The sequence below is a fragment of the Eubalaena glacialis genome, chromosome 3 (genome assembly GCF_028564815.1).
Source record: "Eubalaena glacialis isolate mEubGla1 chromosome 3, mEubGla1.1.hap2.+ XY, whole genome shotgun sequence".
Lineage (NCBI taxonomy): Eukaryota > Metazoa > Chordata > Mammalia > Artiodactyla > Balaenidae > Eubalaena > Eubalaena glacialis.
In genome coordinates this window covers 80,261,770-80,280,845 of record NC_083718.1, presented here as the reverse complement: position 1 = coordinate 80,280,845, position 19,076 = coordinate 80,261,770, and the positions used below count along the sequence as shown (strand labels likewise).

Here is a 19,076-nt window from a genome sequence, read left to right as displayed (position 1 = left end):
TCCATGCTCCTGCTAGATGATTCCACCTCACCCTGGTTGGTAGGCAGCAGGAGTGGCAAAGGCCTCTCCTCAGAAGATGCCAGAAAAGATGCCAACTCAAGTTTGAGCAGTCTTACCTCATTCCTATCTCATAGTGTCTTCGGGAAGAACTGAGAATGAACGTGACCTGAGCAGACTAAACAGTTTGGTTATTCACGCTATATTTATTCTTGGTCTGTTCCTTTCTCATTCCATCCTCAAGGGGGTTCTCTTTGCATCTATCGCATAGTTCTAGGCCTTCCTCCCTGCCAAACTCAGTCTTTTACGGATTTATACACCAGAGACTTCCGAACCGCAACTCAGAAGTGGTCTGGGGAGAAAGGAGCAGCGAGGGGTGAGCCTGGGAATCAGGGTGCGACCGGTCAGGCCATGGAGGCTTTACACGCTCCCTCTCCGCGTAAGGCTGTTTGTTTGCATTGGGCGGAAGCCAATCAGATGCGCGGGATCAGGGTGTCCTGGCAGAGGAGACAGGCGGCTATTTGTCTGTTCTCGTTTGTCCTTCTCTCTGGGAGGAAGAGGGAAGGGTTTAGGAAAGGATGGAGTGAACAGGAAAAGACAGTCAATCCAATCCTTAAAGAGCACCGTCAGGGTGGGCTCCATGCTGTCAAATATGGCCCCAGTGAAGACCCTGCAGCTCCGGGGCTGACTCGGAGGGTCGAGGAGAGGAGTGGAAGAGGGAGTAGCCGGAAAAGCAGAACGTTCTAGGCTTGACTCAACAACTGCATTCTGTGTGGTCTTGGACAAGTCACTTTCCCTTCCCTCTGGTAAATGAGGAAGCTAAGGATCCTGAAAGTGTAGGATTTAGTAACGTGAAGCCACTGATGTTGGGTTGCAGAGAGAAAAGAAGGTCAAGAGGCGATTTGAAGCTCGAAACATTTCTAAATGGCTATTTATGGAGGGAGTGCTCTCTTTGCATTGACAGCAAGCAAAAAAGAAATGCGCTTATTCTGGGTGTTGGAAACGTTCTATATCTTGATCTGGGGCTGGGTAGTTACAGGGTGTGTACACATGTCAGAATTTATTGAGCTGTACCCTTAGGATCTGCACTTTGTTGTATGTAAATTCTATCTCAATAGAAAGGTTTAAAAAATGAGCTTAAACTCCAGTAGGAGTTTAGACTTCCAAAAGAACTTCCTAATAAGAGGGATTTTAGAGAAGTGAATCTTCATTCGGGGACGTTAAGGATCTCCCTTCTCTTGAGAACTTTAAGATTATCTATCTGCTGAAGGAGGCGATGGGGAACTAGGGAACAAATAAGATGCCCTCTCTTGGAGAGCTTTCCAAAATCGTTCCATCCTCAGAAATTCCCATGTCCTTCCCAGAGACAGCCAAGTCCTCTGTGCTATCTAATTTCCATCTCTCCTATTGCAATGCTGACTACTCACTTGGCTCTCCGTGGAGTTCAGCCATTTCCCCGGCCTTACACAAAATCTCTTAGGACTTGAAGCTTGAATATTGAGGGGGACCTCATTCCAACCTTCTCACCAACCTTCTCTCTCCCTCTCCCCATTTTCTCCTCCTTGGGGATGTCAGTTCCTGTTCTGAGCCCGCCTCCACCCAGGCCCTTTTTCCGGTGGTGTGTGCCAGCCGGTCCTGCATCCCACATCCCCAGCTGTTGACATTTCGTTGCCATTACCCACAGGATAAAGAAAGGGCCCCTGTTATTCAACAATAGGGGAAAAGAAGGAGACAATGGGAAATTGTGCTTCTGATGGGGTGGGGACAGAGAAGGAAAGGACAGACAGATGACAGACAGGGGAGCTGGACAGAAGGGGTCAGGTTTTTTGAAGCAACTGGAGGTCCTGGAAGTCTGATTCCCACCTTGAGAGCCTCTTCCCATAGGCAATGCGCACCCAGGCACCGGAGGGCAGAGGTGAGGGCTTTGTTGGGGGAGGAGGAGTGGTGTTGCACAGAGTAGGCCCATATGGAAAAGTGGAGGCAGCTGGAACTTGACACTTATGGGTCTTTGAGCCTCACTTGTAGTTCACTCCATGCCCATCAGTCCAACATCCTTATACCCACCCATTAATCCATCCCTTCTCTGGTCTAAGAGCATCTAGAAGAAACGAGGCACCCCATTCTCCACAATATTCCAGGTAATTATTCCTGGGTTGCCTCCTTTACTCCATCCCTCTTCATGGGTTCCCATGCCTCTTCCTAAGCCGTGTCTTCCCCTGGGCCCAGGACAGTGAATGCCACAGACACAGTGCCCGGCCACAGAGCTGGACCCTAGTCACTTAGCCTGGCTTAGTGGAGTGATGAGTGGGGGAGTTTTTGGTACCTTGACTTCTTAGAACTCAGGGCAGAAGCCTTTCCTCAAAGGTGTGAAAGGAGAGACCACGATGAACAGGGGCCCAAGTCCTGGGGCTCTTAGATGCTTGGACCTCCCAGGGGCCCAGGCAACTCCTTCACCTGGAACCTCTTCCTCCAGCAGGACAAAAAGCTGCCAGTCACTGCTCCCTCCATCTCTGTGAAGAGGCCCACTTCTAACAGGTCAGTGTCAAAATATCTTACACAGTACTGTTGATCAGAATGTTCATAAAATAATTATCAGTGAAATAATTTTATTCTATACCTAAAAGTGTCCCATAAAAATTATGAATATTTCTCTTAAATAAAACTTTATAAGTGGGAAAAAAAAGGTGGGGGGAGGCACTGGAGCTGTTGGCCGCTCTCTCATTCTCTGTAAGGGGTATGAAGAAGATATGTGTGCGCCTGCTTTGAGAAACAGAAAGATCAGTGACTAAGAGCTTGAACCTCATGTCAAGTCTGGATTCAAGTCCCAGAAAACCCCTCCTCTTACTAGCTGTGTGACCTCACTCAAGTATCCTGACATGTGAGCACCTTTGAACATATATAAATGGGATCCATAGTTGTTCCTACCTCATAAGATTGCTAAGGGGAGTAAATATAAAAGTGTACATGTAAAGTGCCTAGAGCAGTTTCAGGCACGTTAAACATTAAACATGTTGGTGCTGGCTCTCATTACTTTGGGTCCCTCAATCGGTCTCAGTTCCCACTATCACTGTGCTTACCAGGTTCTCCTATACAGGAGATGTGTTCTCTCGCTCAGGTCCCTGTCCCAGATGCTTTCCTTTTTAACCATTGGGAAGTCCTTTCTGCACCTAAACCCTGTCTCTTCTGCTGCATGCTCGGCTCTGGCCTTCATCCGCAAGAAGATGGAGTCCAGCTCCTTAGCTTTCCGACTCCTCCAGTCTTTCCTTCCTCTTGCCATGTCCCTGCTCTTCTTCCCAGAAGTCCTTAATGGGAGCTCATTCATTAACACACATATTTATTTAGCACCTACTGTGTGCCAGAAACTATGCCGGGAGCTGCAGATAACAACTAACATATACATAGCCCTTACTAGATATCAGGACCTATTTAAGCATTTTACATATATTACTTCTTCTAATCCTCACAACTCCTCAGTGAGGTAGGTGTGCTACTATTCCCCACATTTTACTGATGAGGACATTGAGGCAGAGAGAGGTTAAGCAACTTGTTCAAAGTCATGCGATTAGGAAGTGGAGGAATCAGATCTCAAAAAGGAATAAAACTAGGTTAAGGGGTCTTTAGTCCAATTTTAAAAAAATGGCCAAGGTCAGATCATAAACATAAAAATTTATTTTGCTTTATATTAAACCTTATTGTTTTACTGTTTCAAAATTCAAATTTACTCACAAGAAAGAGTCAGTTTCATATTAGATTTGGTTTAACAAATGCTGCTCCTGCTATTCATTCTTATCACCAAAAAAAAAAAGACTATTTGTGACTTAACGATAATATGTTCCAGAAAATTAAAAGTTAATGTCTCTTAGAAACAATACAAACGTTATCAGTAGAAGTGAAGTATACCAAATTTATATATTCAGGAGAATGTGAAACTTATACCATTGATTGTTAAGGGGTTTTAAAAGCTTTTTATTACATTTGGTAACAAAATTCTAGGCTTAGTTGTAAAATCCTGGGTTAACTATCATTTGGAAATTTAAATATACACTACAGTAAACATTTAGAAAATGTTTTTCTAAAATGTTCCATCTAGGTCAATAAACTTATCTGTAGAAGTCTTTTATAAGGATAAAAAAAAAAAAAAAGGCCAAGGTGATAAAGAATAAAGAATAGAATAAAGAAGGGGGGAAAATCAACTACTGAAATAGACAATTGTGTTTGAAATCATTTTTAATAGTCTTATAATTTTATACTTTATAACTTTATAATTACTGGAAAGCTCACTGACATAGTCTACATATGCATATGTATTACTTTCAGATCCACACTGCTAATTTAGCTGCTAATAGAAATACTTCTAAGAAAAAAAGTCCCCAGTCCAAGGCAGTAGGGGAACCAGAGGAGTAGATCACAGTGCACTACAGCGTGATGAAGTGGAGGGGAGAGGAAAGGTTTCCCAGAGGAGGTGAGGCCCAAACTGATTGTCTGTAAGAGGAAGGTGAGGGTGAACTTGGACTGTGTTGGAGCCAGAACATGTCTGGAGCACAGTGCAGAGGGCACAGGTGGTAAGGGGGCAATGTTGGAGGTGCTGGGAGAGGCTGGATCACAGAGAGCCTTGGAAGTTGGGTTCGGACACTGGATTTGATCCTCATGGCAATGGGGAGTCACTATTTTAAGCAAGAGAGTGACAAGACCGTATTTACTCTGGCTTCAGATGAAGAATGGGTATTGGGAGAGGACAGAGACCACAGCTGGCAATCCAGAAGGCAAGACTTGGGAAGTACCACTTGTGCTGAGAATGGATAGGTAGAGGAGGTGCTAAATTAGGACCTGCTGACTGAAGGGATGTGAGAGAGGAGGAGGGATGGGCTCAGGAGGCCTGGCAGGGAGTGGAGTTAGTTACTGCCCCTCCCCCATCACCTTCCTTTTGCTAACAACTTCAGCCCCTTCTTCTGCCCTCATGGCTTCCAGCTCGACAGTCCCCTCTCAGGAATCCCTGATGGGAGATCTACCCTGTTCCCTCCACCCCATTCCCTTAGTCCTAAGGAATGCCCACCCTTTGTGCCCTGCAGACTGTGCTGGGCTGACTCCCCATCATGCAAGGCAGGATCAGTCTCCCCACTCTCTGCCACTTCCTTCTCCCTTGGGCCTTCACCACCTTCCACAGAGCCCTGGGGGACTCAGGTAAGACCTTAGCTCTGCCCAGAATCTGGGGAACAGTGGTGGGGAAAGTGGAAAGGGCAGCTGTTGGAGATACTCTGGGGCTGAGAGCCATTGCTGAGTGAGCAATGGAGGAGAGGGTTGGGGGAGCCTGGGGTACGGGGATCTGGGTAGGCACTTGGGGCATTGAGGGTGAGGGGGTTCCTGCCACTGTGGCCCCCTCTGCTCAGCACCCCATCCTGGCCCCCACTACCTCCTGCCCCCCATCCACGAGGTCGTTCACTCTCGTCGTGGGGCCACGACCACGCTGCCCTGCGTCCTGGGCGCCCCGCCTCCCAGCTACAAGGTGCGCTGGAGCAAAGTGGAGCCAGGGGAACTCCAGGAAACGCCCATCCTCATCACCAACGGACTGCACGCCCGGGGCTACGGGCCCCTGGGGGGTCGTGCCAGGATGCGAAGGGGGCATCGGCTAGACGCCTCCCTGGTCATCGCGGGCGTGCGCCTGGAGGACGAGGGCCGGTACCGCTGTGAGCTCATCAATGGCATCGAGGACGAGAGCGTGGCGCTGACCCTTCGCCTGGAGGGTGAGGCCCTTCGGTTACTGCCCCGCTCCTCTCCAGGGGTGGTTCGGCTGTCTCATCTCCGGCCTCCTCCCCAGCTTCTCCCCCGCCTGCTCCCGGGGTCCCTCTAGCCCTTTTTCCTAGGCTGCACCGCCCTTCCTTCCCCCTCTCCTTCTGCCGGCCCTCCCCAGGCTGTCTGCCACCCCCCCAGGTGTGGTGTTTCCGTACCAGCCCAGCCGGGGCAGGTACCAGTTCAATTACTACGAGGCGAAGCAGGCGTGCGAGGAGCAAGACGGACGCCTGGCCACCTACGCCCAGCTGTACCAGGGTGAGCGGCCGAACCCGGGCACCGCCCGGGTGCCCTCCAGGCTGTCACGTGGACCCCAGTGGAGGCGAACTCCGGGTCTGGCTCCCGCCTGTGACGCCTCTAATTGCCCGACCCCTCCCACCCCCCCGCCATCTCCCCCAGCGTGGACCGAGGGTCTGGACTGGTGTAACGCGGGCTGGCTGCTCGAGGGTTCCGTGCGCTACCCTGTGCTCACGGCGCGCGCTCCGTGCGGTGGCCCAGGGCGGCCCGGGATCCGCAGCTACGGGCCCCGCGACCGGAAGCGTGACCGCTACGACGCCTTCTGCTTCACCTCTGAGCTGTCAGGTAAGGGGGCGGGGCGAGCCAGCCTCAGCACCGGAGGGGGCGGGGCCTGACCGGCTGCGAAGGAGGAGGACTCAGCCTGTGAATGAGGCGGGGCGGGGCGAGCGGGGCCAGGACCCGGACCTGAAGAATGGGGCGGGGAAGGTAGAAGGCAAGTGGCTTGAGATCCCGGGCCAGCTCCGTGGTCTCTTGAAGGCCTCGCCCCTCCGTCACTCCGCCCACCCAGGCTCCAGCCTGTCTCCCGCAACCTCACCCCCACCCCCAGTCTCGTTACTCCCACTCCTCCTACCCAAGCTCGGACCCACCCGATCACACCTGCCCCCCCGACTCTGCTCCTTGGGAGTCTGAATTCCGCCGCGCCCCGGCTGGCCCTTCTCTGGATCAGTCGGTGACCCGCTTCGGTCCCCAGGCCAAGTGTTCTTCGTGCCGGGGCGGCTGACGCTGTCTGAAGCCCACGCGGCGTGCCGGCGGCGCGGGGCCATGGTAGCCAAGGTCGGGCACCTCTATGCAGCCTGGAAGTTCTCCGGGCTGGACCAATGCGACGGCGGCTGGCTGGCGGATGGCAGCGTGCGCTTCCCCATCACCACGCCTCGGCCGCGCTGCGGGGGCCTCCCGGATCCCGGAGTGCGCAGCTTCGGCTTCCCCAGACCCCAGCAGGCGGCCTACGGGACCTACTGCTACTCCGAATAGGGGCCCACAGCGCCCCCTCCAGCGCGCGCGACAAAGCCTGGGAGTCGTGTCAGGGGTCTCTCGCCGCCCCTTTCCCGCGAGCCTCCCCTTCCATCAGACGAGGAGCAGCCCCTCCTGACCCGCCTTCTCGGCCGAAGGCTGCAGGCCGAGGATCCCGGCTGGCCCGGCGTCGGGGAGGGGAAGTGGTGGCGCACCCGGTGGCGGTGCGCGGCTACTACCCTCGGACCCGCGGCGATTCGCGCGCCCCGGCAGACGAGGCAGCCACTGCTGGGTGACGGATGGGGCGTCCAGGGGGCATTAACTGACTTCTATATACAGCAATAAAATAACTCGAGGACTTTTTGTGTTGGGTGAAGCTGTAAGCGCGGCGGCGAGGCGTGGGGGATGAGGGAGATGACCCTGGACCCAGCGTGCTGACAGCGCGCCTAGGAAGACAGAGTAAGAGCAGAGGCTACTGCCCCTGAGGGGTGAACCTGCAAGAGAGTAGGGATTGCGAGGAGAGGGCACCAAAAGGCTGGAAGAGAGTTGGATTCACCGTGGACGGCCTGGCCACGGATAGGAGCAAATGAATCCAGGGTGGTGTTGTACCAGGCACCACGCGGGGGCGCCACACACTCACTTAAGATTACTCTAGTTCAAATCTGCCAGGAGCGCTCCAAACCCCCAGGCCTAGACCCTGGGCACCACAGAACAAATACAAGGTGGACCTGAACATATTTCAAAATGTGTTTGTGTCCTGCCAGTCTCCCAGAAGGGTTTACATGATTGCTATTAAAGGAAGGAAAGTCATTTCGCTGTTAACAGCTGATGGGAAATTAAGCCCTCAGAAGGAGGAGGAGGTTAACGGACACACTAAGGTGCTCGCAGGGCTGATACTGCAGGGTGGCTGTGCATTGGGTTTAGCGTTCACCACCATCACGGCCGCCAGGGCAAAAGGGGCAACTGGACCAGGGCATTCTTAACATCTGGCTAAAAGAAACATACCAGTAACTCAAGAGACAAACTCCAATGTCATTAATTCATTTTCCTTAATATATATTATATTCTATACATTTTATTTGTGTGTTTGCTTGTTTATTACTGTTCAAGCAATCTAACTACACCACAGAAAGCCTGGGCTAGAGAATAGTCATGACTGGAGCAAAGGGTATGAACTTTCTAATGGCACTTGATACATGTTGTAAAATTGCTTTCCAAGAGGATTCTTGCAATCATTGTCAAATGAATTCATCCCATGGGACTTTATATAAGGGACAGAGGATGACTGAATGAACATCATCTTCAATAATCCTCATATAGCAAATGAAATATTTGTGCCAGTTCTTAAGCTTTGGTTTTTTCATCTTGTTCACGGGATAATAAGACCTGCCTCCCGAGTTTGCTGTGAACAGTAATTGAGACAATGCATCGACTGCATAGTGCATGCCTGGTACACATAAGAGGCACTCAGCAAGTGGTACCTATAATAATTAATGAGTAATAATGATAGTAACAGAACAACAATAATTATTCTTATTCAGGTTCTTACCAGGTAGCCTGTAGAATCGGTTGTTGTATGGCACTGATTAGTCAGGATAAGCTTAATTATGCTGTGATAACAAACAACCCCCAAATCTCAGTGGCTTAAAACATAAAGGTTTATTTCTCACTCTAGCTACTTGTGCTTTGTGGTCAATAAGGGGGCTCTTCTCATTTTAGTTATTCAGGGACTCCGGGTGACAGAGCAGCCACCATCTCATATGCCATCAATCACCATGCCAGAAGGAAAAAATAAAAAGAGCACTGGAGGGTCTTATACAAGCAGTTAATAGCTACAGGCCCCAGGGACACCTGTCTTGTTCACAACTCAATTCTCCAAAACTAATTACATGGCCCCACTCAACCACAAAGGGGCAGCAAAGAGCAATCTTACTTTGGCCTGGAAGTAGAATTGGAAATATTTGGTGAACAGCACCAGCACAAATGTTAACGGACAGCAAGGAGGGCAGTCTAAATTCTGGGACATATTGGACATATTGGTAGTCACCCACTCCCCCAATCTTCTGGATTTTCTAATGTTTGATTCTCTTAATGTTTGATTAATGTTTGATTCTCTTCCATTTGTCTTATACAGGTGCTATGGAGTGAATATTTGTGTCCCCCCACTCGTATTATGGAGTCAGAACCCCAGGAAGCCAAGATCTAAGGCCTTGCAACTCAGCCCGTAGGAAGATGGCTTGTCTTCAGTATAATGCCTTCAGCATTTGTCAAGAGACCATATGAGAAACGGTCATGGGAGGAGCTTTTCATTTGCTGCAAAGCTTTGTTTCTTTGCCCATAGAAACATATGACCACGAATTCTTACAACTACTCTTCATATTGCTATTATTATTATTTTTTCATCATAGAGAATTTAAAAAGTACACAAAAATAGAGAGAACAGAATAACAAATCACTCCATCCTCCAGCTTGACGATTTCAAAATTATCCTTGTTTCTTGAATCCTCTCATTTGTGTTTGTTTTTTGCTGGAGTATTTTAAAAACAAATCTCAAATAGCCTATCATTTCACCTGTAAATACTCAGTATGTATTTCTAATATATAGTGACTTAAAAATAACCATAATTCTGGGAATTCCCTGGCAGTCCAGTGGTTAGGACTCCACGCTCTCTCTGCCAAGGGCCCAGGTTCAATCCCTGGTTGGGGAACTAAGATACCACAAGCCACCCAGTGTGGCAAAAAAAAAAATTTTTTTTTTAAACAAACAAGCATAATTTACTATCACACTCCTCCAACAAAATTAATGTTATCTAACATTTAGTTCATGATCAATTTCTCCTGAATGTCTAAAAATATAACTTTATAATAAGTTTATTTGCTCAAACCAGGATCCAATTAAGGTCTACACATTGCATTTGATTAGTTGTTTTGGGTTAATTTAAGTATCTTTTTTTTTTTAACTTTTTTTTTTTTTTTGGCTGCATTGGGTCTTTGTTGCTGTGCACAGGCTTTCTTCGAGTTGCGGCGAGCAGGGGCTGCTCTTCATTGCGGCGCGCGGGCGTCTCATTGTGGTGGCTTCTCTTGTTGTGGAGCACGGGCTCTAGGTGCGTGGGCTTCAGTAGTTGCAGCACGTGGGCTCGGTAGTTGTGGCTTGCGGGCTCTAGAGCCCACGCTCAGTAGTTGTGGCGCACGGGCTTAGTTGCTCCAAGGCATGTGGGATCTTCCCAGACCAGGGCTCGAACCTGTGTCCCCTGCATTGGCAGGCAGACTCTTAACTACTGCGCCACCAGGGAAGCTCCTTTAAGTATCTTTTAAGCCATAATACTTCCTCCTTCATTTTATCTATACCATCTTGTTTGTTTATGTAACTGGGTCTTTTTCCTGTCAGGTTTCCCACAGTCTTGATTTGGCTGAGTGTATCCTCAAAGTGTCATTTAATATATTCCTCCATCCCCTGTAATTATATTTACAAGTTTGATTAAATTAACAGTCACTTTTTTTCCCCCAGGAATATTTAATAAGTGATACTGTATACTTCCTCCTTCATCACATCAGGAGGCACATGGTGTCTGATTATTGGGCTAAAATAGTGATGCTAAGATTGATCAGTGAATTCAGGTAGTGTAAGTCTGATCCACTCATTATAAAGTTCTTCACTGTATTAGTTTCCTATGGCTGCTGTAACAAACTGCCACAAACTTGGTGGCTTAAGACAACAGAAATGTATTCTTTTACAGCTCTGGAGGCCAGAAGTCCAAACTCAAGGTGTCGGCAGTGTCACACTCCCTCTGGAGACTCTGAGGAGAATTGTTTCTTGCCTCTTATAACTTCTGGTGGCTGGTGGTGTTCTTGGGCTCCGTTGGCTGCATCACTGCAATCTCCGCCTCCTCCTTTTCATGCGCCTGTGTCTTTTCTTCCGTCTCTCATAAGGACACTTGTCACTGGGTTTGCCTCACCTGGCTAATCCAGGATGATCTCATCTCAAAACCATTAACTGAATTCCAGGAATGAATTCATGTAATAAATGACATCCACAAAGACCCTTTTCCAAGCAAGTTAACATTTGCAGATTTCAGGGATTAGGACGTGGATATATCTGTGGCCATCTGTCAACTCACTACATTCATCAACTTTTTAATCTAATGGCTACTGATGATCACTGTCTAGATCCATTATTTCGTTAGAAGTGCGAAATGGAGACATTCTAATTTTGTCATTTCTCCTTCATTTATTAGCTGTGAATTGTCTATGAGGAAAAATTTCTCTTTATCCACTATTTTGTTACCCTGACATATAACCCATTTGGGAAGGTAGGATTAATGTTTGATTCTCTTCCATTTGTCTTAGATAGGTGCTATGGAGTGAATGTTTGTGTCCCGCCACTCCTCAAAATTCATATGTTAAAACCTTAATCCCTAATGTGCTGGTATTTGGAGGTGGGGTCTTTGGGAGGTAATGAGGTCACAAGGGTGGAGCCCTCATGATGAGATTACTGCCCTTATAAGAAGAGACTTGGGAGAGCTTACTTCCTCTCTCTGCTCTCCACCATGTGAGAATACAATGAGAAGACAGTCATCTGAGAACCAGGAAGTGGGCCCTCACCGGACACCAGATCTGCTGGCCTCCAGTACTGTGAGAAATAAATGTTGTTTAAGTCACCCTGACTATGGTAATTTGTTATAGCAGCCTAAAATGACTAAGACAACAGGGTTCCCTAAAAGCAGATGTGAGTCAAGACTTTGAGTGCAAGGAGTTTATCTGGGAGGTCATGCTAAGGAGCACAGGTATAGAAGTGGAGAAGTGAGACAGGAAAAGGGAGGAAGCTAATGAAAGGTTGTGATAGAGCAGGTGGAGCAACTGGGGCTCAATCCTGCTGGGGAATTCTGGAAGGCAGTGTAGAACCTGTCTCAGGAAATCCCACCTGAGGGGCAAAGAAACTAAAGTATTATTGGTCAACTTCCTGTCTGAAAGTTGAGGGCTGCTTCTGGAAGCATTAACCCTCTACCATTCCTGGCTAGCCCTGAGCACAAACATGCTCCCACAGCCAGAATAAAAACGTTCCCAGGCAGAGTCACAGATGTTCTCCCAGAAGCCTTCCCCTTGCAGAGGTGAATGCAAAGGATAGGGGTCACAGCTATGCTAAACCCTTTGCACTGCTCATCCATTTGTGCCTCCATGATAAGATCACTTTGTCCCCTCACTGATTCTTCAAGGTCAATGGCTGATCGCAATTTCTAATTCATTAAAAAGAAAGTTTTGGGAATTCCCTGGCCGTCCAGTGGTTAGGACTCCGCGCTTTCACTGCCTAGGGCCCGGGTTCAATTCCTGGTCAGGGAACTAAGATCCCACAAGCCCCATGGTGCAGCCAAAAAAAAGAAAAAAGTGTCTTATAACAAGAAGGTTAGTGGGACAAACAGTTGCTGCAGTTGGTTCCAAGGCCGTAATCAATATTCAACATCTCCCTCCTCTACAATTCATTCTGTTGGTCTATGAGTCTTTCACAACGGAAAAACCCTGACCTTCATCCCTGAAGGCCTCAGCCTTTCATTACCATGCCCTTAGCAGGCCAACATTGCTGTAATTGCCTGTTCATGATTACCACTGGACATGGGATAATCAAGATCAAACAACTTTGCCAGTATAATTCTTTTCTTTGTTTACTGGTCAGTTGGCATGAGGTGCCCAAAATGACCCGGAAGTTGCTATAGCCTTAGGTTTAGTGATACCCTTACTGTGACACCTGGTAGATGCATCTCCCACTCCAGGAACTATGGCTTCTAATCCTGCAGAGCCTGAATTTATAGGTACAGGAAGCACAAATTCCCGAAGTGGGTCACTGGTGAGAGGGGTATTGCTTCTTCCATGTCCTGGTTCCTGTACCCATGATTTTTACCCGTGGGATACAGCACCATGGAATGGCCATTGGTTCAAAATATATATATATACTGTGTTTTGAAGGCCAGTACCTCAATCCTAGAGGATGTTTTCCCCAAGCTGGTATTTAGATGTGGTGTAAAGAGGCCATACTAACGTACTATCAGGTTGGCAGTTTCAAGGAGATATGGTGCATTGTAGGGCCAATGGATCCTGTGGTCATGTGCCCACTGTCACATTTCCTTCACTATAAAGTTGATCTCCTTGGTTAGAGGTGATACTATATGGGATCTCATAAGGATAAACCATTTCCTTTATGTCCTTGGATATAGATATTGGTGATGGCCAAAGCACTTGGGCAGGAAAGGCAAATCCATATCCAGAATATGCATTAATCCCAGTAAGGAGTTACTGCTCCCTCCCTCCAAATTGAAGGAGGTACATTGTAATCAACAGGCTTCCCAGTGGCTGGTTGATCTCTTTGAGGGATGGTACCATGTGGAGGCTTTAACATCTGTCTCTGCTGTTGACAGGCCGAACATCCAGCATTGGCAGTAGCTAGATCAGCCTTGGTGAGAGGGAACCCCTGCTGGTGAGCCCTTATATAGTCTCCATATTCACTGCCACAACTACTCCATTCATGGGCACATTGTGCAAGCCCTGGCATGGCGGAGGACAAAGGCTGGCTGTTATCCACTGGAGTCCTTCTGTTCCCCTAGCTGTTCAATGTCTCCTCTGCAGTGAATGCTCTTAAACGGTACTGCCATCAGACACAATGTCCACTCCTGTAAGTCCATCCATATAGCTCTTCCCTAGACTTCTTATCTCCAACCTTCCAGTTTTGCCCTTTCTGGCCTGACCAACCAACTAAGCCATTTGCCACTGCTCAACAGTCCATGTATATACTTCCTTCAAGTCACCTCTGTCACTGCAAAGTAGATGACCTGTGCACTGCTTGAAACATCCTCCTGGGAGGATCGTCCCTCACCACTGTCTTTCAGGGCCACCCCTGTGGGGGCTGCAGTGTGGTAACAGCCCATGTTTAGCTCACATCAATATGTCACAGTGGGCTTCCCTGGTGGCGCAGTGGTTAAGAATCTGCCTGCCAATGCAGGGGACACGGGTTCAAGCCCTCGTCTTGGAAGATCCCACATGCCGCAGAGCGACTAAGCCCGTGAGCCACAACTACTGAGCCTGCGTGTCTGGAGCCTGTGCTCCGCAACGGGAGAGGCCGTGACGGTGAGAGGCCCGCACACCGCGATGAAGAGTGGCCCCCGCTCTCCGCAACTGGAGAAAGCCCTCGCACGGAAATGAAGACCCAACACAGCCAAAAATAAATATAAACAAATAAATAAATTTCTAAAAAAAAAAAAATATGTCTCAGTGATTCATCTATGGACCAGGGGTGGGCTTTGTCCTCCTCTGAATCCTAATCACAGACAAGCCCCACAAAGCTACAGGGTGAGCTGAGAGAGAGGCAAGGGTGCAGCAGAGATAGGTAATGTGGGAATCTGGGCCTCCTGCTCATGTAGTTTACTCACGCCTCTGTATGTATTCACACCCAGTCACAAATGTACCATTGTGGATTGCCACTGTGCTCACCCACGTGTGCTCATGACTTAGCAGGTCTGAAAATTCCCGGATCTTGATAGGAAAGGGAAACAGGGAAGGGAAGGAATCCAATAAATAATTAAGTAAATAATCCAAATAATTGGGCAGGTGATGGCTATGGGCAGCTGGAGCTCAAAGCTGCTGGGAGCTCTGAGAGGAACTTGCCTCAGGGTGTTCCCTCCTGAGAGGCGAGGGGCTGGGGTTTTCGTCTTTCAACTCCCCTTCTGTCACTGATTGAGGGCCGTTTCCAGGGGCATTCTGACTTGCCATGCACTTAGGCCAAGTGTATCTCCACATCAGAAACTAATCCTCAGGAGGTCAGCAGCCTTTGGCTTATCAAGGGACAGGGACACCAACAGGACCTGCTATATACCCCATTCATTTTCAAAATTGTGAGTTGATGTCCTATCAACGTCCAGAGGTGACCATTGATCTTATTTTTTAGTATCATTATGAAATCATGGACTTTTTATCTATTTGACATGTTTCAATCTCTTCCAGTCATTATTCATCTTAATGCTGATGTTGTTTCATCTTTGGCCAGTGGGAGTCTTCTCAAGTTGGCTACTGGGTCCTTTTGACATGAACCCGACCTAAGTCTCATAACTTCCTTATTCTCAAGTATGACAAACTATCCTGCCCCAGACCTGGAATCTCTCCAAAGAGTTCCATTTAGTGAAAAGTACTATTTAGAGACCTCAATCTGGATACAAGGGGTATTCACTGTTATTGGTTTGTCATTGCTTCTAAGCCTTTTCAGGAGACAGAAGATAAATATGCAAATCATGAGTTCACGCTGCTACTTCCAATGCAGATTTAAGATTAGCAGTTTTTGCTTAACTTTCCTTTTCTTACACTGAAAATCTTAGTTCCTAACACCATTACTATAATTACTTATTTGCTTTATCACCATAAATAGCCCTTTTCAAAATAATAATGCCAGCAGTAACATATCTCCATGGTTCTTTTTATTTTTAATTAATTAATTAATTAATTAATTAATATTTATTTTTGGCTGTGTTGGGTCTTCGTTTCTGTGCAAGGGCTTTCTCTAGTTGTGGCAAGCGGGGGCCACTCTTCATCGCGGTGCGCGGGCCTCTCACTATCGCGGCCTCTCTTGTTGCGGAGCACAGGTTCCAGACGCGCAGGCTCAGTAGTTGTGGCTCACGGGCCTAGTTGCTCCGCGGCATGTGGGATCTTCCCAGACCAGGGCTCGAACCCGTGTCCCCTGCATTGGCAGGCAGATTCTCAACCACCGCGCCACCAGGGAAGCCCTCCATGGTTCTTTTTGTTCTTAGGGTTCTATAGTCGAAATGCTGAGTTTTATAATCACTTGAAAGAAAATTCTTCTATGTGGCTTTGCCTCCAACTTCATATATAATTAGGTGCATGAGTTTCATTTTGTTTTAAAATTTTAGGGATTGCATCACTTTTCCTCTGTTTAAATTAATCTAAAATTAATCCCTTCCAGTTTAATTTTTTGTTTTAATTATATTCTTCCAACATCAAAACCATAAAATAAAGTGTTATTACCATTTTACAGGTGAAGAAACTGAGACTCAGAGAGCACCTGCCCCAGCATCACAGAAAAGTGAGCGGTCTTTCCCCATCAGGGGGCGGGAGAAGGGCTGCAGGGAGTCTGCAGATGGGACAGACTTTTTCTCAAGAAGTAGATTTGGATGTACTCAGGGTTGAGCCTTCCAGTTCCTTCAGCTGTTCTTTGTGGAACAGGCTGGTGGTCTTCTCTGAACACATGAGCTTGCAGCCCTCAAAGCGAGGGTCTGTCAGGTCAGGGGTGACAGTTGGCTCCTGCTCATGCAGCAGGGGCTCTCCCACAATGTTGGTCAGTCTGTAGGTCCCCCCACTGTCCCTCCACCACCCTACTCCCCTCCCACCCCCAGCCCATGGTCAGCTGCAGGAGCCCTCAGAGCTACACCCAGCCATTCCTGGGCCCTCCCTCCCCTGGGCTGGGGTCCCAAGCTTCCTGGCCCCTTTCAGAAGCTATCAAAGCCCCTATTCTCCAAACACAGCTGTGCCAGCCTTCAGCGCCATGTCCATCCCCCCTCTTCAGCCCCACTCTCACGTCCCCATGGCATAGGATCCAGGTGCCTGTGTGATGTGCATGGCCTCAGAGAGCAATCAAGCTGCTTGGGCCCCCACCCCCAAGTCTGGGAAAGTGGAGGCAGGTGTTCAAGAAGCTGGAAAGACAGGCTCTCCCAGTGGCCACAGTGATTGGGAGTCCAGAGGGGGGGTGGGTTGGGATGCTAGAAATTGGAGGGTTGATTCTGCCTCCTGAACTTGGGTCATGACCTCAGCTTTGTCTTGGATGGAGGATATTGGGGGTGGGCAGTGGGTAGGAGATTGTTCTCATCTGGAGAGACTGGAAAATTCTCCAGGGCCCAGGAGGCTGGGAGACAGCCAGCTGGGTTGCACATGGAAGGGGGAGGAGAGCTGGACCCACCTCCTTCCTTCTCTCTTCTCTCCACCTCCCCCATTTTCTCTCCCCTGAGAGAGACAGCTGTGGGCCCTGGCAAGAACCCGGGCCTGGGAGTAGGGAGACCTGGTTTTTGGTCATGTCAGTTACATGCCATGTGACCCTAGACGGTCACTTCACCACTTGGGTCTCAGTTTCCTCGTCCAGAAGATACCTAAGGTTACCTGAGACATTCTCCTCCTGTTACTGGGGCAGGAAGTTCTACTTAAAATCTGACTTTCATTCTTCCTGCTTCCATTGATCCTGTTTGCTTTCAGCCAGTCCCTGAGGATCCCTTTCTGAATCCTAGAGGGGAAGGTCTTAGATCTCATCTCTTCTCAGAAAGAGGATAGAAATGGGGAGTGAGGGAGATTGTCACATGGCCATGGGTCAAGATGCAAGTAAAGAAAGTCCCTGATCAGAAATTGGCAGATCAAGTGCAGGTTAGACTTCAGTATGAATTTTCACAGCTGGAAATACTGGAAAGTCTTGGGGAGGTGCTCATTTCCTCCCCTGGGAAATCCTTGGGAAAGGACTCCTCTCTCAAATAATGAGCACTCTATCCCATTCACAGGGGAGTGGCCCACTGACCTCCTGGCCAAGAGATCTGGTGCAGATTAGGGTGTGTGTGTATGACTACTAAAGGAAAAGAATTAGATTTTGTTGCTGTACACCTGAAACTAACACAATATTGTAAATCAACTTTACTTCAATTAAAAAAAAAAGAAATAAAAAATAATTAGATTTGGCTGAGCCTAAGCCACGGGCCACGTGCCTCCCTTACCCAGCCCAAGTGCAGTACATGTTACCCAGTGCAGCAGATACTCTTCAGCCTGTTGTACAGAAGAAACCGTTCCAGAGAAACAAAGACCTTCCCAAGGTTTTGCCACTGCAAATGGCAGAACAGGAGTTTGACCTCAGTGCGCATGACTCCAGAGTCCTGTTCTCATCAAGATCTTCACAGCAGCAGTTCACTGTTCTCTCACCAGGTCTGGTTTCCCACCAGGGGTCTGCCTCTTGGAACAGACTGTCTGGTACCAGCCCTTGTCCAGACGCAGGTGCTGCTGGAGGATGGATTCCTCCAGGGCACCAAAATGTGTGCCCACATTTCTAGTCACACGGGTAGGTGGCAAGGAAAGTCACTTTCTCTGTCTTTTCTGGTCACAGCCAGGTTTCCCCGAGGCAAGAATTGTGTACGTGTGAGCTACCGCTGGGATTGAATTTCAGCCACTCAGTTGCATGGCTCTGCCTGGCTGGGCTCAAGCCCCATCGAGCCCATGTAGAGACAAGCCTAAGTGGGGGTTAGGCTGGATGCAGGCGCCGATGCTGAGACTGTCTCTCAGCTCGGGGATGCAAGGTCTGAGGAAAGCAAAGGGAGGTCCTAGGTCTGCCCAGGCGTTGCCTAGATCTGTCCCCAGAGGCATTCTCAGATCCCTCACCCCCACTAAGGAACGTGGGACAGCATTCCCAAGGCCTAAAATAGTGCCTGATCCATAGCAGACATTCAGTTAGTATTTGTTTAATGAAATGAATAAACTGAGGTCTCTTTCTCCCCAGACTCCTCAGACATCTTGTTCTGTCCCCTTCAGTCTTGCATCCCTGCCTGGGGCATGTCTCTTACTGAGGGACCTTACTGTCCCCCAGGTCTTCTTGTCCCATCTCTCCAATAGATGGGTCTGTGCGGAGGGGCCAGAATTCTACCTTTAGGTCCTCAAGGATTTGGGGAGGAGGGTTTTTGTTTGGGGGGGGAGGGCTGGTTTGTTTTTTTTGTGTGTGTGTGAGCTTCTCGAGTCCTTCGGAACCAAGTTCACAGCACTGTGAGTGGAAGCCCAGGCAGTGGAAGCCTAGGCAGTGGTGAGTGGGGCAGTTGGGGCATCCACTAGAGGGCAGTCCAGAATTTCCATACAAGACGGACTTGGGTGAGTCTAGATGGATGGACATGGACCTGCCTTGAGGCTGCATTTGCATTGCAGGCACCCCACTTTACTTGGGATATTTTGGAGGTGCTGTTGGAGATTGTGTAGATCAAAGCCCCTGACAAGCTATCCTTGATGCCATCACTGGTATCCAGGGGAGAGAATCCAGT

General features: G+C 48.6%; 1 protein-coding gene across 2 annotated transcripts; it reads left to right on the top strand.

The window, feature by feature from the left end:
• The first annotated feature begins 317 nt into the window (after positions 1-317).
• On the top strand, positions 318-7,228 carry HAPLN2 (hyaluronan and proteoglycan link protein 2). 2 transcript variants are annotated; one of them, XM_061185897.1, is made up of 7 exons: positions 318-373; positions 2,474-2,532; positions 5,067-5,178; positions 5,385-5,738; positions 5,926-6,042; positions 6,184-6,366; positions 6,773-7,228. In XM_061185897.1, the coding sequence occupies exons 3-7, from the start codon at positions 5,091-5,093 to the stop codon at positions 7,051-7,053; spliced, it is 1,023 nt and encodes a 340-aa protein (XP_061041880.1). In that variant the 5' UTR covers positions 318-373; positions 2,474-2,532; positions 5,067-5,090; the 3' UTR covers positions 7,054-7,228. The 2 variants fall into 2 exon arrangements, with proteins under 2 accessions (XP_061041880.1, XP_061041878.1); XM_061185895.1 differs by lacking the exon at positions 318-373 and adding an exon at positions 400-436 and having other exon boundaries at positions 2,471-2,532.
• Positions 7,229-19,076: the final 11,848 nt, after the last annotated feature.